Source organism: Primulina tabacum, chromosome 1 (genome assembly GCF_025594145.1).
Source record: "Primulina tabacum isolate GXHZ01 chromosome 1, ASM2559414v2, whole genome shotgun sequence".
Classification (NCBI taxonomy): Eukaryota; Viridiplantae; Streptophyta; class Magnoliopsida; order Lamiales; family Gesneriaceae; genus Primulina; species Primulina tabacum.
In genome coordinates, this window is record NC_134550.1 from 8,541,389 (window position 1) to 8,562,732 (window position 21,344).

The following is a 21,344-nucleotide window of genomic DNA, read 5'->3' on the forward strand; positions in this document are numbered from 1 at the left end:
TAATGTGTGCTTACCTTTTTGTCAATATAATTGTCATTATATACTTGTATGTAAATAACTCTACAAATACAAATAAAATGTCATGACATTATTGTTATGATTGAGTACTATTTGAATATGTAATTCATGAAAAGAGATTTAATGAGTAAAAAGACACTAAGTTATTTTATACTGTAAAACAATATATGATATAATCCTTATAATAAATATAATTATAATGATCATTTATTAACATTTGTCAAAGTATCAGAATTTTTATATATGATATAATTTAATATATTTATTTAATTATTTTTAAATCAAACTAATTAATTAAATAGATACAAAAATAACATTTTTTTATGAAAGTTTATTTCTTTTGTTATATTTCAAATTTTAATGGTGAAAATCATACCAGTAGTTTAAAATCTATATTTAATAATTATTATATGAGTTTATTTGATATTTACCATATAATCTTATTTGAATGTGCATTTCTTTACATATGTTGATTTATTTATTATTTTAAAACTTATTTAACAAGAAATTAATAGTCATCAATGTTAGTCTGCGAAAGATCGATATATAGAATTTATTATCCATGATATAGAATTATAAAAATAAAAAGTAAAAAAATTATTTAGGATGTTAAATTAAATATTATGAGTTATATTTTATTATCAATATTACTATTTCATTTGTTTTAATATTGTTTTTATGAGTTAGTCACAGTGATTTTAAATTGAAAATTATTTGTCTTTAATATGCTTCGCTTTTGTAGATTATGATTTATATATAGATAAAATCCATAATTTGGTTGATTTTTAGGTTATTATGCTTTATACGTAGTGTTTGAATATATATTTTTTTTAGCAATTTGTTTCAGTTCATTTTGTTCTATATATTATATTCATTATAATTTATTATATAATATAGAATTAATTTGTTAAATTTTAATTTGGGAAACAATTTTGAAACTAAGTTATATAAGTTCTTATAAATCATCTAATATGATAAGAAATTAAACCCAAATAAATAACAAAATGATTTAAATTGTTTTTTAGAAAATCAATTTTTTTTAATTTTTATAATATAATTGATATTACGTGCAACGCACGTGCATCATGCTAGTAATCTATAAATCTATAAAACTGTGGATACTTAAAATGCTTTCCAATTGTGAAAGGACGTAATTGCCCTTCACTTTTTTACTTATTTTAATTATCAAGTAACATATGTAGTAATTTCACACTTATTCTATTAATTAATAATTAATACTAATTAACCATATTTTATGGTTATGATTTTGTATTTTTGAATTTTATGGTTATGATTTTGTAATTTTTGAATTTTTTGCATTTAAAAATTAATAGTTTGACAAAATAAATTTAAAATTTTGATTAAATATAATTTTATTTTCAATTCAATTCATTTTATTTAGTTTAAAAATAATACTGATTATTTTAATTTTTTTGTTTCTTCATTTTATTTAGTTTAAAAATAATACTGATTATTTAAATTTTTTTGTTTCTTCGTTTATCAATATTAAATTTAGAACGAAAATTATTAAAATAAAAAAAATAATTGATATTAATATTAAGTAAATTTAATAGTTTGTTTATTTAAAATTAGCTCAAACATTTAAGAACATGGAGAAGAAAGTCAAAAGCACAAAATAATAACCATAAAATATGGTTAGTTAGTATTAATTATTAATTAATGGAATAAATATGAAATTACCACGTATGTTACCTAATAATGAAAATAAGTAAACATGTGAAAGGTAATAATGTCCGTTCACAATGAGAAAACTTTTCTACTATCCACACTTTTACAGGTATATAGATATAGATAAAATAGAGTTATATATCGTGGTAAATCTATATATATAACTCTATTTTCTTAACCTTTTAAATGTTATATTATTATATATTCTAATATTATAAATTAAACCAAGAATTAATGGATTGATTTACAGAATACCAGAATTAAACTAGAGACCATACAAATATTTCCAATAATTTGTCTACACATTGATAGTCCCTATTACATCATTTGAGGAAGTGAAAGCGATTCATTGAAATTTAACGACGGTATGAGCGAAATTGTGTGTTCTGGTGCAATGGTCAGAAAACAAAGAACTAAACTAAATTTTCCATGCATTCGTCAACAGCTAGCTATTCCCTTTACAAATTAACCTTGAAATCCTCTCATCAAGCCCATAAAACAATTAAGTGAAATCCACAATCCATTCACTTTTTTCCTTAAATGGACCAAAAAACGATGGTAAACCAAATCCTTAAACACTGTTCTTGGATATCACCTCTCCAAATCTTGCGTACCATTGGGCATCTGATGAATCGTTCTCTGGTTCGCCTCGCCGAGGCGTTTCTAAATGGGGTTGTCCTTGACCGATCACAAACTGTGCATAGTCGACGCTTGTTGGAAGAGTCCAGTGAGGTTTTGATGGCGGAGGTGGTGATAAGAATGACAGAACTCTTGAAACCTCATGCATAGTTGGTCTTTCGGATGGATGGCGTTTCGTGCAAAGCAACGCCAGCTGAAATGTTTTTCTTACATGAGATAAATCCATGCAAGTCACTGATACTTCAGGGTCGAGTGTTTCCATTATCGTGTTGTCGTCTGCTTTAGACAGCACCTGAAATATATAGCACATCAAAAGTTATCAGATAATTAGATCTGGTATTAGTTAAAAGTTAAGAGGTGATTATAGTTAAACATGATCAAGTTATATAACTAAAAATGGTAATAAAAAAGGGAACAGATAATGTCACCAGATGATGCAAATTTGAGTCATTGTCAACGGCCTTCTTGCCAGTCAATAGCTCGAGAAGCACAATGCCGAAGCTATAAACATCCGATTTTTCAGTTAGCCTGGAAGTCCTGGCGTACTCTGGGTCGATATACCCTATTGTTCCAAGAACGTATGTAGACGCATGTGTTTTTGCTGTAGGTAAACATTTTGCAATTCCAAAATCAGATAGATGGGCCTCGAAATTTTCGTCAAGTAGGATATTTGATGATTTCACATCCCTGTGAATAATTCTGGGGTTGCAATCATGGTGGAGGTAAGCTAGCCCTTGTGCAGCACCAACAGCAACTTTTAGACGAGTTTCCCAGTCAAGTTTTACCTTTTTCGATGCACCTGTCATGAATATCAGCAAAATATCAGAACTTGAATCGTTTAAAATTAATTTGAAAACATGAAATATAGACGCTAGTTGTGCTTTGAAATAGACAGATATAGCAGAACACAAGATTTTCATGATGCTGATCATATTGATCAAAGGTCAAGTCGTATGACCAGTATTGCTAACAGGAAAAAGATGAGTGACAACATGTTAATCTTTTAATTTCTAAGACTATGAGTGACAAAGGAAACCCAAATTTGTAGTGTTTGTAGCGAATTTTACTGTGTTATTACTAGTAAAATTGAAGAGAAATTACTAACCATGAAGGAGATCCCAAAGAGAACCATTTTCCATGTAATCATAGAAGAGCAGATCTCCCTGGGGAGATAAGGAGTAACCGTGCAAGCTGACAAGGTTTCTGTGCCTTATGCGGCCAATAGTCTCAAGCTCAGTCTCAAACTCGCGTGAGTTGTGAGGATATTGATTATAGAGTCGCTTAATAGCAGTAGGCCTGGAATTTTTTAGTTCACATTTATATACTGTGCTTGAAGCTCCATATCCAATTATGTATTTCTCACTCAAATTATCAGTGAGTCTCATTATATCCTCGTATGTATGAATAGCCATATCCATGTGAAGAACAACCAGTTTTGATGAACCTGTTGATAAAACACACGTGAAAAACAGAAGAAAGAAGAAAGAAAGAAAAACAGAAGTGATAAAAATAGTCCCCTCTTGACCTTGCATACTCTTATTAGAGCCCTTTATGAATGGCTTCGGTTGGTTGGTCTTGTATACGGCAACTACGATCATTGATAACATAGTAAAAAATCCCAGTGTGATGCAAACAACTGCTGTTCTTGAAAACATGGCTATTATAAAGATCAAAGGTAACAGTAGGTGTTAAGATCGAGTAAGAACAAATACAAGAATTAAGCAATAACATCAGTAGTATCAAATCATATGTTTTACCTTTGGATTTTGGGGGGTATGGATAGCATATTGAGCCCAACCAGTGACCACACAGTAAGGGGTTCCCAATGAAGCTGGATAACAAAAGATCAAGATGACCACAAAGATAACGAAGAAAATGAGAAACAGTAAACTCCCAGAGTTGATTTATTTTATCTTACCTATCAGGTGGAAAACGAGAGAAGTTTCTTCCAAGCGGAACTGAACCGGTGAAGTTGTTATAAGAAACATTCCTAAACACAAGAAGCTTTTGTCACATTAAGAGACTTGGAAAAATGAAGACTACAAACAATGAAATGATGGAACTCACAGTCCGTCAAGACTCAAGCAATTGCTTAGTTTATCAGGTATTCTTCCAGTTAGATAATTGTTATTTAGAATGCTGCATACACAGAGCAACTTGCCTAAGGCATATAATCATTCAAGCAGTAGTTACAAGTGATTGCATGGGAGAAAGGATGAAGTTGAGAAAACAAACATACAGAAAAGCAAGATTTTGCAGCTGCCCCAACTCTTCAGGGATGCTGTTTGACAACTTGTTGAACGACAAATCCCTACAAAACGATTTGCAAGTAAAAGATACCACATCTAGTAAAGACAGGGGCAGATTAACATTTACAATAAAACTTCTTTTTAAATAGAAGCTTACAGAATCTGAATGCTCCTTAGGTTCCCAAATTCAGTAGGTATGGATCCATCAAGATGATTATGACTTAAGTTCCTAAATATTAACAGAGTTTGCATATGATTTAAATATCATGACGAGAATAATATATTTTACTACTATATACACAACTTACAAAGTAAGAAGGTGTTCCAAATCACCAACAGATGCAGGAAGGGATCCTGAGAAATCATTGTTCGACAGGTCCCTAAGAAAAATGCCGTCATGCAAAGATTCCCGAAGACATCGATTGTAAAAGGTTAATCTTGAAACTCACAATGTATCGAGATTGCTAATGTGCCCAAGCTCAACAGGTATAGAACCATGAAACTGGTTGGAGGAAAAATTCCTGCAGATCAAGAACATAATTTCAACATTTGTACATGATACATGGTGAAAAAACAACTATAAGATCAAAACATACAGATATGTTAGGCTCTCTAGGTGTTTTAGCCCAGATGGAATGGATCCATTTAAACGGTTGCCATGCACATTTCTGAAGAAAAAAAAACCGAAAAGAAAATACATGATTAACTCATATTTTGAAACGAGTGTTCAAAATAAATATTAATCCACGGTCTTACAGTTGATTCAATGCCGTGCATGAACTGAGATTTTCAGGAATGGGCCCTTCCAGATTGTTATTAGCCAGATTTCTAGCAGACAGCGATCCACGACCAGTTGGTTCAAAAGAGTAAAGAGGAGAAAATAAGCCAGTTAAATAAAAAAAGAACTCACAATTCAAAGAGTTGTTCCAAATCCCCAAGTTCAGCGGGTATACCTCCAAGAAGTTGGTTGCCATTTAATTGCCTAGAAAATTACATCAATTAGCAAATGCAAATTAGGAAAAATATCAACACTCCTACATTTTACATTAAAAATTTCTCACAAATAGCTAAGCTTTGTCATATTTCCCAGCTCAGGTGGAATAGGCCCCGTGAGTTTGTTACCATGAAGGTACCTGAAATAGAGAAGTAAAATTGATAAAGAGGGGGAAAAAAGAGAGATGTTCGGCAATTCATAAATTCAGATGGTCCAGAACTAACAGCTTCCCGGTGTAAGTAAGATTTCCAAGAATTGCAGGAATGGGTCCAACTAATTCATTTTCACTCAGATCCCTGAAAATATAATCAAAGATAAATTTTATTATTTAAAAATGCCTGCAAAACTGATCAAATACCTATTTCGTAGGTGAAAAACAAGTTCTGATCGGAATTTCAATGCTTACAAGACTGCGAGTGCTTGCATCAGACCTATCACATCAGGAATTCTTCCGGTTAGCATATTCCATTGTAAAGACCTGTCCAGAAATCAACCAGTCACATGGATAATCAGTTCATCCGTCGGATGATGCCGGCACTGTACGGATACATTTTGCAACACACTGTTCTAGATGCACATAGAATCAACACAGATAAACTTACAGAGTCGCTACTTGCAAGAACCCGATATTGTATGGAATCTCTCCAGTGATTTGATTGTATGAGATATCTCTGACACCATGAACATTTAAATCATTGTTCTAAATTGTGCCAATAAACTACAACATATCTTGTCAAGAACTTACAGGATCTCGAAGCTTGTGCAATTACCAATATTATCTGGTATAGTTCCAGTCAGGTTATTGCCCCTGACATCACTGCAATAGTCGAAAAAACTCGATATTGGTTCTGGCAACAACTGGTTGCAGTGCTATAGTTAAAATAAAGTGAAAAATAGCACATGTACTTACAAATACCAAAGGCCGGTCAATTGACACATATCAGGGGACAACGTGCCGGTAAGAAAATTTCCTCGCAAACCCCTGTTGAAATAAATTTATGATAAATGAAACCCAATAGGAATCTAGGAAAAAAAAAGTAACACGGAAAGAAGAATGACTGGAGAGTAAAGAATTCAGCTACAGTTCTTACAGATATTGAAGTACTTCATTCCAGTAGATTAATCTTGGTATCTCGCCTGTAAGCTGGTTTCGAGCAAGGTCTCTAGGAACACCCACAAAACAAAGTTCAATCTCATTACACAGGCACAAATAAAAACATCTTAAAATTACTGATTTCTACATTTAACTGCAAACTTCCAATTAAATTATTTTGAAGTAATTTTCGCTGCTGATAATTTAACATGTAGCCCACTCACAGTGACTTTAAGTTAGGAATTTGGGTTAATGTTGAAGGAATTGGACCAGTCAACTTGTTGTTCTTTAGATTCCTGTCAGAACATACATCATATCAACCCATGACCAACATTAAAATCTCACATGATACACAAAAAATTCCGTGATCGCCACATAGAACTAAATAATATAAGACGTTACATTTACTTACAGTACTTCGAGCTGCTTAAGCTTAGAGATTGAAAAAGGTACATCTCCATCTAGAAAGTTATTGGACATATCTCTGAAATACGAAATTTTCAACTTCAGTATGATTGGCAAGGACAACCGTGGCTTCAAAACACCTAATGTAAACCTCAAAATTATTACCAAGAACCACATAAAACTTACAGGAGAATCAAAGAAACACAGTCGCCAATCTCGTCTGGAATCTGACCAGTTAATTTATTCCCCTGAAGATCTCTGCAAAATCAAGCGCATACAAGTGCATGAGAGAGTTAAATTACATGAATAGAAGTTGCCAGAGAAGAAGAGCTTCACTATTTTTATTGTAAAGATCTTACAAGGATTGAAGACTCTTCAGTTCCCCAATAGCTGGTGAAACTTCTCCACCCAAGTTCAGATTAGACAAATTTCTTCATATAACAATCCATGATACAAGTCAGATTCAGTAGAATTCACATGAAGCCGAGTAATCTTTATATTCATTAAAAATAAAAATAAAAAACATACAAGGCTACCACAGAAGTGCTGAAATTGCCACAAGATACGCCGCGCCATGAACAGAAGTCTTCACTTTGAACATAATCCCAATCCAAAAGTACATTAACCACATTACTAAAAGAAGCTTTAACGGACATCAATGCTTCGCCTGTGAACGTCAGTCACAAATTAGGATAGAACAAAAACTTCATCCAGAAGGATTAATTATTGAGCATTTTGGAAACAGCTTTGAATGTAATAAATGCATATATCTCCAACAGTTTTCCAGACATTTCCAAAACCAAACAAAGGAAATGGAAGTAAGAAAACATAAATCTTCAGTGCCTAAAAGAGAGACAAATAACTTGCTACCACAAAATTCAAAATTCCGAACTTTCAAATTACGTTACGGCAAACAGAGAATGTAAGTAGTACAACAAAAAAAGGTAGAACACTGCCTAAAGTCACGTTCTTCATAAGCGGAAAGCTAAAGGCCAACTTTAGAAAGATTAACATCAAACCCCAAAGGCCAAAAAAGAAGAGTAAAAGAACCACAAACACAGTGTTCATAACGAAAAATAACCTTCATTGCTGAGAGACGAAACCAGAGGAAAGAGAACCAAGAGCACCGCCACATACAAGAACAGACCCACTTCCAGCTTCCACCTCCTCTCCATAAACAACCCTTTTCCCTCCTCCATGCTCCCAGACCCACGAGCAAAAAAAGCTGAAAAACACACAGAAACTCAATAAAAATGCGTTCTTGCAGCTCAACTTCCAACACCCAACCACCAAATCTCATCCATATCTCCCTTCAAACCTTCAGTATGAATGTTTGTCACCACAAAACCGCATCAAATACTTGCAAATGCGTACGAAAAGCGTCCGTAAACGCCAGGGAGAAAGAGAGAGAGAACGCAGGCAAGAAAGTTTTGGGAGCAGAACTGTTGCAGGAAGCAGGCGTTTAGCGTGAACTGTAAGGCGGAACAATAAGAGAGTAGGCGGAACTGTGCAGAAACAATAATGTTTCAGAGATGCGTTAAATGTATTTGGCAACAACACACTGCAAAAACACTATGCGGTACACAGGCAACGCCATTTGCGACATTCATTTTAAGAAGAGAGAGAGGGGATCCAGTGTAAGGATGGTGACAGCTAAACGGCGGTGAAGCGACTTTAAATAGTCGTCGGGTCAGGGGGTGATAGATGAGCTGATTTCCAGCCTCCGTCAGCCGTACCGCCGTTACCCAAACTCTCCTTATTTTTTGTCCGTTTTTAAAATTCAACGACGATAATAGTATACTTAGCTATCCATACAAATTCTACACTTATGATTCATTTAATATATTTAATTTAATAATTATGTTTTATTCTGTAAAATTCATAATGGTTTTGCGGACGTGTCAGACACAAAATCGTGTCGAAGTTTTGAATAATTTGATTTATATGCTCAAGCAAAGTGAATCTTCGTTTGGTAGTTAGTTATAATTTTATCGATAAGCCACAAATCAATAAAATAAATGAATTTTTACGAAAAATTCATGAACAAAAACAAATTTAATTGTGTTATTATGAATAGGGTTCGGTTTCGTTTACAACTAAAAATGAAAATGAAAACCAAAAAGAATATGCTAAAAACCAAGTGAGTTGTACTACGTATAATTAGAAATAAATGAACTATAATGAACTTGAATTAATGAAATTTTGCAAAAAACATCTGGTTGTATGATATGTTGTAAAGCTTTATTATGATTTCCATTTCTTTCTTCTTCTTTTTTTTTGTTCATTTTCCAATCATTTTCTCCAAAATTCTATGATCAGTGGTCGTGGATCGCGAATTAACTTCTTAAAAAAAGCGGATCAAATTCTCAAATCGTCCAAGTACTTTTAACTCCATGGACATTTGTTTTTCTGAGCTTTCATAACTTTAGTTATAATCACTGGGCTAACTTAATCATTATAGCAATTTGCAACTCGCATAAGAAGGAATTATAAAGATGATTACTCATCATTTTTATGTAAGTAAGTAATCAAAGTTTGTGATGATATAACTGAAATTGATTTGATATATATTTATCTATATTAAAATTAATATTTTTTATAGATATAATGAGAGAGCCAATGTGTTTTTATTATATTTATTATTTGTTATAATATGTAAATGTGATTAAAAACTTATATCGTATTTGCAAAAATGTCATTCAATTCTATTATCTCAGATTTATGTCAATATTTATTAACTTCTTTCTTTTTTTGAAGTTGTGCCTTCATTTAACTTAGAATGCCGAAACTAAAAGAATGTTGTTAGGATTATTTACGTTCGACATATTTTATTTCGTTAGGAGTTAAAAATTAACCACGACCATGAGATCATTTTATCATTGCTAAACGGAGAAGGGTAATATCTTTCTTGCGTGATAAATCCTCAAATAACTAATTGATATATACACATCAACATTTTTCGATGCTTGATTAGGCTATGTTGTTTTTCAAAAATCACGTTGCTTTGAATTCAATATTTTGGTGTTAATTACCTCAAAGAAACAAGAGTTTATTATTGAGAGTACGTTGAATTTTTACTGAGTAGGTCTCTTATGAGACGGTTTCACGAATCTTTATCTGTGAGACGGGTCAAATCTATCTATATTCACAATAAAAAGTAATACTCTTAGCATAAAAAATAATACATTTTCATGGATGACCCAAATAAGAGATTCGTCTAACAAAATACGACTCGTGAGACCATCTCACACAAGTTTTTGTCATCTTTATTTGGCTCAAAAACCTAAAACCCAACTAAATGTAATATCTCATATGACACAAAGATTCCAGATTTGAGACGAAGTTTCTCGGACTCGAGACTTAATTATACAATTTGAAATATTATAGTTGAATTATTTTGATTGCATGTTAATTTTCATAAAGCGACAAACATTTCTCGTTTAAATATGTTGAGTACTTACATCAATCTTATTCTAAATATGAGGGGTTTTTTTATTATTAATTCAAAAATAAAAAATTATTTCAAAAATAATTCAAAAACGAATAATTTTGCACAAATATTTTAATATGTGCTTCGTAAGCACGGAAACTCCACCTCATACACTAGCATCCGTGCTTACGAAGCACAGACGCTCCACCTCGCCACTAGCATGCGTGCTACGTAAACACGGATGCTCCACCTCGGATGCCAACACACCAAATTTGTACTTACGAAGAACATATACTCGTCCACCTCACCAAATCCGTGCTTAGGAAGAACGAATAGTACTCGTCCATATCACCAAATCCATGCTTAGACATCCAATGATCGTGTAGCGCAATCATAGACAAACGAGCACCTTTCAAATGTTTTGATGATGGCACAAATCCCAACAAATCCAAACATTTGTGTTGTCATTCCTCAACTTTATGTGACACATCTATTCTAATAATTGCTTAACTGTCAATTGTTAGACCTCAAATGATTGAAAAATCTTGTAACGTAACAGTTGCTTCACCACATGTTAAATGAAACGTGTGTTTCTCGCGTTGTCAACGTTCAACAAGAGCAGTAATCAAATGATTATATCAAAAACTTGCGAGCCACATTCTAAAACTTCATAAAAACCCATATGATTCAAGTATGCAAGTACATGATTGTGTATGTAATTATCACTGTATAACTTTCAAATCAAATTGTCCGACCTCTTGACTTTGACAATATCATCAACGGTTACGGAAGAAACTGTAGATGACATATATGTCGCTTGTAAATAGAGGACAATGAGATCTTATGGAACTCGATTATCTGTCATTCTGAAATAAGTTGTCAAAATTAGTTACAAATAATTTACTTTAGCAAAAGTATCTAAACTTCATTGTAAGACAAGAAACGAGCTCAAGATGGTTCACGATTGTCCGGTGAGGAAAGAAAAATTTTTGAATGTGAGAGAGAAATAAAGATTAAAGAGCAAGGAAGGAGGAAGAAAGAGATGAGTGAAAGATATAAGGTGGAAGGTGGGTAGAGAGGTGACGTCAAGTGGAGCACATGGAGCATTCGTGCTTTGTAAGCACGTATGCTCGTCCACGTGGAGCATCCGTACTTACAAAGCATAGATAATGCTCACGTGGTCCTCCATCTCACTCTAATCCGTGTTTTGTAAGCACAAATTAGAGTAATTTTGAAAAAAACAATTATTTTGAATTATTTTTGAAATAATTTTTAATTTTTAAATTATTTATAAAAAACCCAAAAATGAGACAGTGACGCTAGTTTTGGTTTCATCCATCACAATTTTATTTTTTTAAAAAAATTCAAATAAAAACATTGGGAGAAAATTTATTGAAGTAATTTGGATATATATTTGAATAAAAGTTGATGTATATGGTACGGAAGAAATAATTATACGGTGAGTACATGAAGAACTGTGAAATTAGACAACAAACATTTGAAAAAACCGGCCAATTGACCCAATTATCTCACTTGTAATGACTTAAATTCGAGTCTCTCATCCCTTGGTATATAAAAAAATAACGGGAAAAAATAATAATTGTGTGATTGTCATATTTTCTTTTTACTATTTGGAATTTCTAAAATAATATAAATAATATTCATCGAAATTCGAAGACAGGGTGTTAACCGTGTTATGAATAATTGTCGATCCAAATGGTTGTGAGTCGATTTTACAAGTCAATTTTGTGTAACGAATATTATATATATCCGGGTCACTTATTCAAAAATATTATTTTAAAATTAAAAAATATTATTTTTTATTATAAATATAGACAGAATTGATTCATCTCATAAATAAATATTCGTGAGATCGTTTCGCTTACATATGATCAACAAACAATTGTTTTTATAAACAAATATGCAACGCCTTTATAGTTTATCGGGAACACAGCAGCAAAGTTGGTTCTTTTAGGAGAGGAGCAGAAGCTACGACTAATAAAATAAAAGCATCATGCACAGGATTCGAAGAGCGGTGGCAGGCAGCCAACAAACATCGCAGCAGCCGCGTTTCCGCCGTCAGACTGCGGCTGTTATTGGGCGGAGCTACCAGCTTTGTCAGACTGGGCCCCGCTCCTCTGCATCATCCACTATTTCTTTTTTTCTTTTTGAAGTCTTTGAAAGGGATAGTGTTGGCCGTTGAGTCTCTTTCAATGGCTTCTGCGCTTGATATCCCTTCATGCCCTATTCCACTTACCTTACAAAACAACAGAACAACAATAATAATGAGTCACAATTCTATTTTAATTATTATGGGTTGAGTTTGGAACAGAATTATATCACAAATATTGAAATATATGTACTGCAGTAAATGATAATTTCAATTATTGTTTGCATTGATTATATGCATTCATTTAGTTCAAATTTGAATTTAATTTATTTTTATATTAATTCAAATATAATTTATGTATTATATGTTTTTTATTAATTTTTATTCAAATTGAAACTAAACTCTGTTGAAATGATGAACTTCATTAAATTTTTTGTATTGATTATATCAATCATATATGATTTGTGTTACTGTGATATATTTAATTTTACGAAACTTTATGAAACTTGCTTATTTGTTCAAATAAAATAATTCACACAAATATCGCGTGCATGCCATTCTGCAACTATTATTTATTCGTAGTGTGGTACAAATAGTCCAAGATCGAGATGATTTTTTAATCTGAAAGCATGAAATATAAAATGTTCTGTTTTTTTAAAAAATCAGTACAAAAAAATATTAGAATTGTAATATTTATTTAATTATTAAGCAAATAATTACTACCAGTATTTCACTCGTGCGATGCAATAAATATTATTTTTATAATCAATAATTAAAATTAATAAGTATTAGGTTTTGAATTATTATTTAAAATTATTGATATAATATAATGAATATATTTAAATTTTAAATTTTTTTTATATGAAAATAGTAATGTCATTTGATATAACTCTCAAATTAGGATAACAATCTTCTGTTTTTAAATAGAGAGTATGTCTCTTGTGAGATGGTCTCACGAATTTTTATCTGTGAGACCGGTCAACCCACCGATATTTACAATAAAAAGTAATACTCTTAGCATAAAGAGTAATACATTTTCATGGATGACCCAAATAAGAGATTATTCTCACAAAATACGACCCGTAAGACCGTCTTACACAAGTTTTTGCTTTAAATTGATTTTATTATCTTGAATGAGTAGACTAATAAAAAAATAAAAAAATTTATTTTGTTCATTAAAATTTTGAACAATAAATAAATATTTTTCAAATAGTCAAAATTTTTGTAATTTATTATATGCATAAATTTTGATTAAATTTTTTAAGATACGTTAAAAAATATTTATATTAAATTTATAATTAATTTAAATAATAGTAATAATAACTAATTTTTGCCAATCAATATGTCAAAAATACACCATGTCACTTTTTAAAAAGTTAAAAATCGCAAGTAATAAATGTTGGGACAAAATGGGCTTCGTTTTGTCGATAAGAAATTAAAGAGGAGAATTTATTAAGGCATAATAGGACCCGTGATCGGCTGATAGCTGTCATATCATACAATCTGCATAGCCCTGTTACAGGTTTTTAAGACACGTAAATGTTGCATACATTCTTTCAACAATATTGCCCCTCTTTGTTTTGACTCCAAGAACAACCATCTTTATCTCAGACTAAAATTTTAAGTTTAAAGACAAAGCTTCGTGTTTCAAACTCAGTCGCAACAGTCTAAAAAAACCATTTATTGCCATTCAAGCTGCTGTTCATGTTGGACTCCAGACACTATGGATCATTTACTGCTGTTCGGTTTTCTAGTGCAGAAATGAGAAATCTTTAAAAGGGTTGTTGAATGTTGATGGTCTTGATTCGCAAGAAGTCTACGGGATTCCTTTCATACAAGAATTTATATCAGCACACTCAATGAGATTGAAAGCATTCCAAGTCATAAATTAAACACCGAGAACCTTTAGTTCATCAGTCAATTTCGATTGAATTTTTTTTAAAAAAGGGTATAATTTCCATTGACAAATCACTGAACACAAACCCAAGCAACATGGCGGCCGTGTGGTAAATAATTGACTAATGATAAAATATATCGACGAAATCTGTGACAAGAACAAAGACCCGAATAACATCTTGCTCTAAGCATTTAACTACTACGGTCAAATGCTTGTATAAATATAACCAAATGTGTATATGCACACATAATCTAAGCTAAGTCTCTCCAACACGCTTTGATGTATGCCTGAACCATCAGTCTTGCTGCTGCTTTTCTATAACAAAACTGTCTATATGATCCACTTCTAATTGTACTGTGATCTAGTCAGAGACCATAAAGAAATCATGTAATTACAAAGATTTCACGCGCTTCGAGTCATTGAGACTTTTTCCTGCAGAAAATGAGTTTAGTATTATATTAGTTGATTGTGTACGTCAAATATGAAATAATCCAGAGATTCAAGCCTAGACATTTTGACTTGTAGGCAGTTCGGATCTTATGCACCATATATTTTGTTCATTTGAATAATTGCCGGTGTCTCTGAAGTAACGGGCCAGGAAGATTATACAATCACCTCATTGTTAGTCGCGGTCTCTGAAGGAAACCAGTGCATAAGAACACCTAGGTGCATTAAAGCAGGTATCAATTTGAATAAGACGGGCGTTGTGACCTGTAGTGTTAAGCGATGGCTTGTGAGTAGGCGACTATGGGGATTCTTGGAGTAAACTTGAACATTTAAAAAACTTACAAGGCTGAGAGCTGTTGTTCCAAGTAGAAGAAGGTAGACCTTACCCTACATATTTTTGAACAGAATCCAAAGTCAGAATGGAACGAAGAAAATACTATTCATGGTATAAACATATTAGCATCATGAAGAGCATTTTGACTCCCAAGTAGCATGTTCCTTAGCTAGCAAATGAATTGCACTTTCATTTACTTCGAAAAATGTGATTCTGAACATAAATCAACAAATGCATATCATGATATAATAAATGCTGCTCATGCCTTGCATGTCAAACTTTAAAGGCCAAACTGAAAATGTTCACCAAATGTTACACGGCAATTGTGTGTAAAATTTCATTAAATTAAAACTCACAACACTAAGTCAAATTCAAAACACCAACACATATTGAACCACGCTTGACAAAGGAGGTGGAACAAAAAATTCATGTATTGTCAGGACAATATCTGATTGAAAATGGTGAGAAATCACCTCAACAAGATGTAAGTTTGATGCACGACTAAGGAGAACAAAAGCAAATTCCCCGATTTGTGCCAATAGCACACCAACCTGCAAAGAACATAGCAACCATAAGTCAGAGATCCTTGATTGAGAAAAATAGGAAAGGTCAGACTTACGATAAATGATGTCCTAAGACTGTAGCCAAATGCCTTTGTAATCACTGCAGCGACTGTTGTCTTAACAACCACCACCAGAAGAACAGATGCAAGCAATATATCCACATGTGTCCAGAGGAACTGCACATGTATGAGCATTCCAATACTAGAAAGAAAGAGAGCAGCAAAGAGGTTACGAATCGGTTCGACCTACAAAAAAACATGTACTCAAAGATTTATCGAATGATTCATTCAGAATTACTGAAAACTAGAGTTAAACAGTTCACAAGAAAATACCTGGTCTAAGGTATGCTGTGCAAATTCAGTGGTGGATATCATGACCCCAGCCACGAAGGAACCCAGCTCAAGACTAAGGCCCAGCTTATCACTGCACTGAAAAACACAAGATGAGATTTTTATTTCTCAATAACTTGATTTATTGATATAAATGTCACGAGATTCACACATATACCCCATGACAATCTGATTATGAGGAATTTATAATTTTCTAGACTTGACTTTTCACCTTACTCACCATAAATGGGACCACAAACAAGGTGTTTACAGGGTTAACCATATTAAACAGGAAAATAAAAAAAGAAAATTTACATAAAAAGTTGGGATTACGCCGTCCTTACCCAAGCTGACATCAAGCAGAAAGCCACAACAGCCAGCTGATAGAGTTCATTTGTCTAATGATCACATAAACAAACACACAAGTAAGATTTGGGCGATTCCAACAGTCAAAAGGTATCTTAGAACCCCAGAGTGCACGAAAAATGAGAGCAAAAATAATCTTATGATCATTTTTCTATTCTTACAGCCATAAGATTGGAAAACAACTTCAACTAGCACATGACGATTGACCCTACTTGAGGTTAATATCTCTTTTAGAGCATTAATTACACCAATGGTTGATAACTACTCAGAGGACTACCCTGGTACTGGATTAAATCATAAGACATCAACAACATTTTCTCAATTATCTACAACAATGAAACTTAAGCATTACTCGTGAATATGTCAAAAAATTCTTAGACAACAGATTAAACTTCTAGGATCAGACCATGTTTTTTCCGAAATTAAACACACAAAAAAAACTGTGAAGAATAGTAAAAAAAATGTTATGATTACTAACTTGGGACGATAGCTGTGTCATCAACTTCAAAAACCGAGGAACAAAAATCCAAGTCAACACAGAAGCCAGAGCAAGATAAATGGACAAAGTGAGTAGCCTGAAATTAATACCAAACAAATGAACATGAAAGTGATGGTGTGGCAGACTAATAAGTAGTAACAAATGCTCTAAGATGAACTTACACTTTTCCCATAGAGACCATTCCATGCAATATGCCACTGCTACCGCCTAGAACAGGGAGCAAAGCAAATAACAAACCCACAGCACAGTCCTGGAATATTATTTGAATAGAAAATAATAATATTCACCCAATGGTAATAAAATAATAACTTAGACAACTATATCAGGAAGATTCAAATCAACCTGAAAAATAAGAGTTCCAATTGTCACTTGACCATGAAGGGCACTGTTACTGTTCCTCTCAACCAGAAACTTGACAACCTGTGAGGAATTATGCCAGAAAATTAATTGTTATGTGATTACATCCTTCGGTACACAATACAAAGGCTCGTGGTTGATTATTTGTAAAAGAAAATCAGATAAATACCACAGCAGTTGACGACATTGAGAGAAAACAGCCAACAAATACACCATCTGACAATTTTGCTCCACATAACTGCAGCCATCAAATCGTTTGTCATTGGCATAAAATGCCAAAGCAAGTGTCCAAACAATATACAGGATGTAGGATATCAGATTTTTACCATTGCAGTTATACCACATAAAAACATAAGAATAATTATCTGAAGAAATCCACCTAGGACAGCGACAGGTCCCACAACTTTAAGCTGCATCAGTTACATATATTAGGACAATGCAGAAACTATAGGTGGACAAATATGCTGTGAATAATGACATAACAAAAGGAATTGTACCTTTGATAAAGAGAACTCCAGCCCTAAAGCAAATAGGAGAAAGACAACTCCAAATTGAGCCACAGTCTCACACTGAAATATCAATGGAAAACAAAATGGAGATAATTGGGATACATGAAAAAGTAGTGTATAAAATTGACCCTAACTCGTTGCTAAAAAAGAATTTGCTATTATATATTATGGTAAAACCACTAAGAAATAAAACAGAGACAATTCAAAGAATGTAACTAGTTAACAGTATCTATAATTTAAAATGTTCTATTTGAGAAGGAATGAAGGCCACAATAACTGATAAAAAAATTGAATTCAGAATTGAGCACAGATTACCCTGTATTATGAAACGTAACTTAGCAAACAATTATCTCTAGATACAACACATTCATACAAACGGCTGTTGAAACGGCTTGATGTAGACCAACTAAGAGACAATTGAGTTATATTAGACCATAAAGAAGAGATAAAGTCTTATGTGAATCACTTGGCAAACTTCTTGCCAATCTAAAAGCAAGCAATAAATTTGACAGCATATCAACTGATTTTTATCTCCTACTTCCGATAAAAAGCTAAAACCCACAAGAATCAAGTTTTAAGACAAAATATATTAAGGTAGGCATCTTGTTGAGCACTCGAGAAGAAAATCTAAACTTATTCATCCAAAGGGTTCAACAAGAAACAATGAAATTGTCACGATGAAATGATATATACAAACATCCTGTACATATTTATATATTTTTAAAAAAGATAGAAATTCATTGATAAAAATCCTGTTTTTTCCAGGTATAAGAACATAAAACAAATACCACCGCGATTTGGCAACAATTGATCTAAAAGGTAACAGTGTAATAATGTCAGAAAAGTAAATAATCAGAATTTAGCCATGTAGTTTTCACTTCATTTAAGAATTTACCAGATCTAACAAATAAGGAAATCTTTAAATCACATAAATTTTAAAATAAACAAAATGCTTAAGGTCATGTTGGTACAAATGCTAAATTTAAAAGTAAAAGAGGAATGCTGAGAATTCAAAGACCTATGTTAAAGTTCACTTTCAGCTAAAGATTTCCAACATCCAAAACAGCAGAAAGGAAGCAAAGTATAAGACATTCCTTTTGGAAACTTAGAATTATTTTAGCAATAAAGGAACATCGTAGAATAACACACCTGTACCATCTCGCTGATGAATTTTAAACCACCAGGTCCAATTAATGATCCCGCAAGTAGATAACCAACAATAACCTTTTATCCAAACCCAATAGATAAGAATATTTGTTATTCTTGAAACACATAATTTACTTAAGGTAAAAGTAGCCAAAGGCAAAATAAATAATTCAGAGAGCACAGGGAATACATAATAATGGAATAAAACAGTATTTACAACAAGCAAAATTACCAACCGGTTGTCCTAAACATGAAAAGATTATTCCACCAATGGCGGCAGAGACGATCACAACTACCAAGTCTGAAATCAGCCTACAAGATTTCAACATTGTATATGATGTCATATGTACCATGCCAAGTTTGAACAGCAGTATTTACAAAATACAAAACTCCCCAACTCCACCAATATGTGTGTGAGGGCGGGAAGGTCAGAACACACAAACATCGTATGGTTGTATGTTAGCACACACCCTCTCTCGCCTGAGTTGCTTAAGTAGATTTACCTAAAATCTACTTGGAGCACAGGATATTTTGACTTTTTATTCGACATCACAAACACATTATCCTGCAATAAAGCATAGTGAATGAGAAAGGATTCATTCATCGCTAACAACACTGAAAATTTGCTAAAGAATTCCAGTCTTAACATCGTTGCCCATAAAAAATGTTTCACCTTTTTATCAATCAGAGTTGTCATGTCATCAGAATCTTCATTCTCAAGTGAGAAAACATCTTGAAGCTGGAAAATTTTGGTCCGACTGGAGAATGAGTGTAAAAGAGGTTCAAAATACTGGAATCATTTTCTTGTAAATTGACAACAATCTATATTATTCAATTGAAGAAGCAAATTCATGCTCACTGCCTTACTTGGCCTCTTTAGTTTCGTTCTTCTTTATCTTCTCATGAGTGATTTTGGCAACAGTCTCCAATTCAGCCTGACCAGTCATGATAGAATCTAATGTTAGCAAAAAGGATAAACATCGATCAGTTCATAAAGAATAGAACGATGATGACCTGAAAGATAAACAAGAAAATAGAATTAAAGCATATGCTGTCCAAAAAATCACCAGCTATTTATTTATTTATGATTATGATGGAATGACCAAAAAACCAACTTCCTTTCACAAAATATCTCACTATTATTGCATTCATTTTTTTTTGATAGCAAAACTATTATTGCATTCAATTCTTTCTGCTGAGAGTAATCCAAGGTATGAAGAGAGAGTATCACGAGTCTTCAAAAGCATGATGCACGAAAACACAAACCAGATGGATAAATAAATAAACTTTAACTCTTTATGATGAAATAGATGAGAAAATCCATACAGCTTTAAGTTCTGATTAAAAGAAAAACTAAAATGCCCACTTCAATGCATTTCAAACAAAAATCAAAAGAAGAAATAAACAGACCTGTCGATCAGCTACACTGCTATTGAAGCTGCTTTCGCCAGAACCTTGATAAATGAACATGAAAAATGAAAGCAGTAACAAAAGACAAGGTTTACCACCCGAAGAAATTACTTCATAAACAGTGTGCGGAAAAAAAAAACAAACAGAATCCCCCCAGCCAATCTCAAAAACCTAATTTGACCATTTCTTTCCAAAAAGTAAAACTTTAACTGAAATCAAAGTAGGAAAAACAACTAACCTTCGGGCTGATCATTCTCAGAAAACTCTTTTTCCAAAACACGATCAAACATCTTTGCAATACTCCCCTCTCCATTATCAGCGGCCGTCGAATTTACCAAATCCCCATAAAACCTTTCCCTAATTTCCTTCTCCGATGTCGCCGAAACACCAAAACTCGAGCAAAAAACAACAATTACAAGAGTCAAAACCAAAACTCCACAGCCCTTCACCATCCCCATTACCCGTCAATAAATTCTTCAATTAAATTCCAAAAAAACCCATCTTTTTAAAAATTTATTTTCTTTTTTTGAATAATGATAGAGTTTTGGGGGCAAAAGGGATTGGATTTGATGTAATCTTGTATCGAAAGGAACCTGGATCCTCTTGGGTTAGTTGGAATTTGATTACTTAATTAAAGACGCGAGATCTTAATGACAGGTTTTTGCTTCTGCTTACAGCAAATCATTTATTGACACGTGTCCCACTGCATGAAGTCAGTAAAACGTTTGCTTAATTATTTCTATTATTTAATAGTTTGTTTTTTATTTTGATTTTTAAAAAAAATTGAGAGAGCCCTAAATTTACAATTTTAACCTTGGGCCTGGTTACAAAAATGAGGCCCAATTCAAATACCTCCCCAG

General features: G+C 32.8%; 2 protein-coding genes across 4 annotated transcripts; both read right to left on the bottom strand.

Moving 5' to 3' along the window:
- Positions 1–2,019: 2,019 nt before the first annotated feature.
- On the bottom strand, positions 2,020–8,869 carry LOC142539637 (uncharacterized). Of its 3 annotated transcripts, none has more exons than XM_075645244.1 (27): positions 8,169–8,868; positions 7,616–7,754; positions 7,447–7,518; positions 7,274–7,345; positions 7,095–7,166; positions 6,907–6,978; positions 6,681–6,752; positions 6,500–6,571; positions 6,335–6,406; positions 6,192–6,260; positions 5,996–6,067; positions 5,814–5,885; positions 5,657–5,728; positions 5,506–5,577; positions 5,352–5,423; positions 5,192–5,263; positions 5,045–5,116; positions 4,904–4,975; positions 4,753–4,824; positions 4,586–4,657; positions 4,414–4,485; positions 4,265–4,336; positions 4,104–4,177; positions 3,881–4,003; positions 3,452–3,790; positions 2,775–3,145; positions 2,021–2,638 (listed from the first exon to the last, which is right to left on the bottom strand). In XM_075645244.1, exons 1-27 carry the CDS (start codon positions 8,284–8,286, stop codon positions 2,279–2,281), a joined length of 2,961 nt encoding a protein of 986 aa, XP_075501359.1. In that variant the 5' UTR covers positions 8,287–8,868; the 3' UTR covers positions 2,021–2,278. The 3 variants fall into 3 exon arrangements, with proteins under 3 accessions (XP_075501341.1, XP_075501359.1, XP_075501351.1); XM_075645236.1 differs by having other exon boundaries at positions 2,026–2,638; positions 3,872–4,003; positions 8,169–8,866; XM_075645226.1 differs by having other exon boundaries at positions 2,020–2,638; positions 3,452–4,003; positions 8,169–8,869.
- A 5,701-nt stretch (positions 8,870–14,570) lies between these two features.
- LOC142539663 (K(+) efflux antiporter 5) lies at positions 14,571–21,110 on the bottom strand. Its single transcript, XM_075645267.1, has 20 exons — positions 20,723–21,110; positions 20,485–20,528; positions 19,942–20,009; positions 19,748–19,832; positions 19,578–19,639; positions 19,311–19,386; positions 19,078–19,152; positions 17,917–17,988; positions 17,746–17,829; positions 17,589–17,657; positions 17,405–17,482; positions 17,224–17,312; positions 17,042–17,138; positions 16,542–16,595; positions 16,201–16,296; positions 15,925–16,113; positions 15,779–15,856; positions 15,314–15,358; positions 15,140–15,235; positions 14,571–14,956 (listed from the first exon to the last, which is right to left on the bottom strand). The coding sequence occupies exons 1-20, from the start codon at positions 20,940–20,942 to the stop codon at positions 14,927–14,929; spliced, it is 1,707 nt and encodes a 568-aa protein (XP_075501382.1). The 5' UTR covers positions 20,943–21,110; the 3' UTR covers positions 14,571–14,926.
- Positions 21,111–21,344: the final 234 nt, after the last annotated feature.

Excerpts from the sequence above, each read along its gene's own strand:
- LOC142539637 (XM_075645226.1), bottom strand. The coding sequence starts at position 8,286 with ATGGAGGAGGGAAAAGGGTTGTTTATGGAGAGGAGGTGGAAGCTGGAA. Across the intron at positions 6,407-6,499 it reads TTGACCGGCCTTTGGTATTT|TGATGTCAGGGGCAATAACC; the intron begins GTAAGTACATGT and ends CGACTATTGCAG. Across the intron at positions 4,976-5,044 it reads ATTAGCAATCTCGATACATT|GGACCTGTCGAACAATGATT; the intron begins GTGAGTTTCAAG and ends CATTTTTCTTAG.
- LOC142539663 (XM_075645267.1), bottom strand. The coding sequence starts at position 20,942 with ATGGGGATGGTGAAGGGCTGTGGAGTTTTGGTTTTGACTCTTGTAATT. Across the intron at positions 15,236-15,313 it reads GAACAACAGCTCTCAGCCTT|GTCACAACGCCCGTCTTATT; the intron begins GTAAGTTTTTTA and ends TTAACACTACAG. Across the intron at positions 14,957-15,139 it reads AGACCGCGACTAACAATGAG|GAAAAAGTCTCAATGACTCG; the intron begins GTGATTGTATAA and ends CATTTTCTGCAG.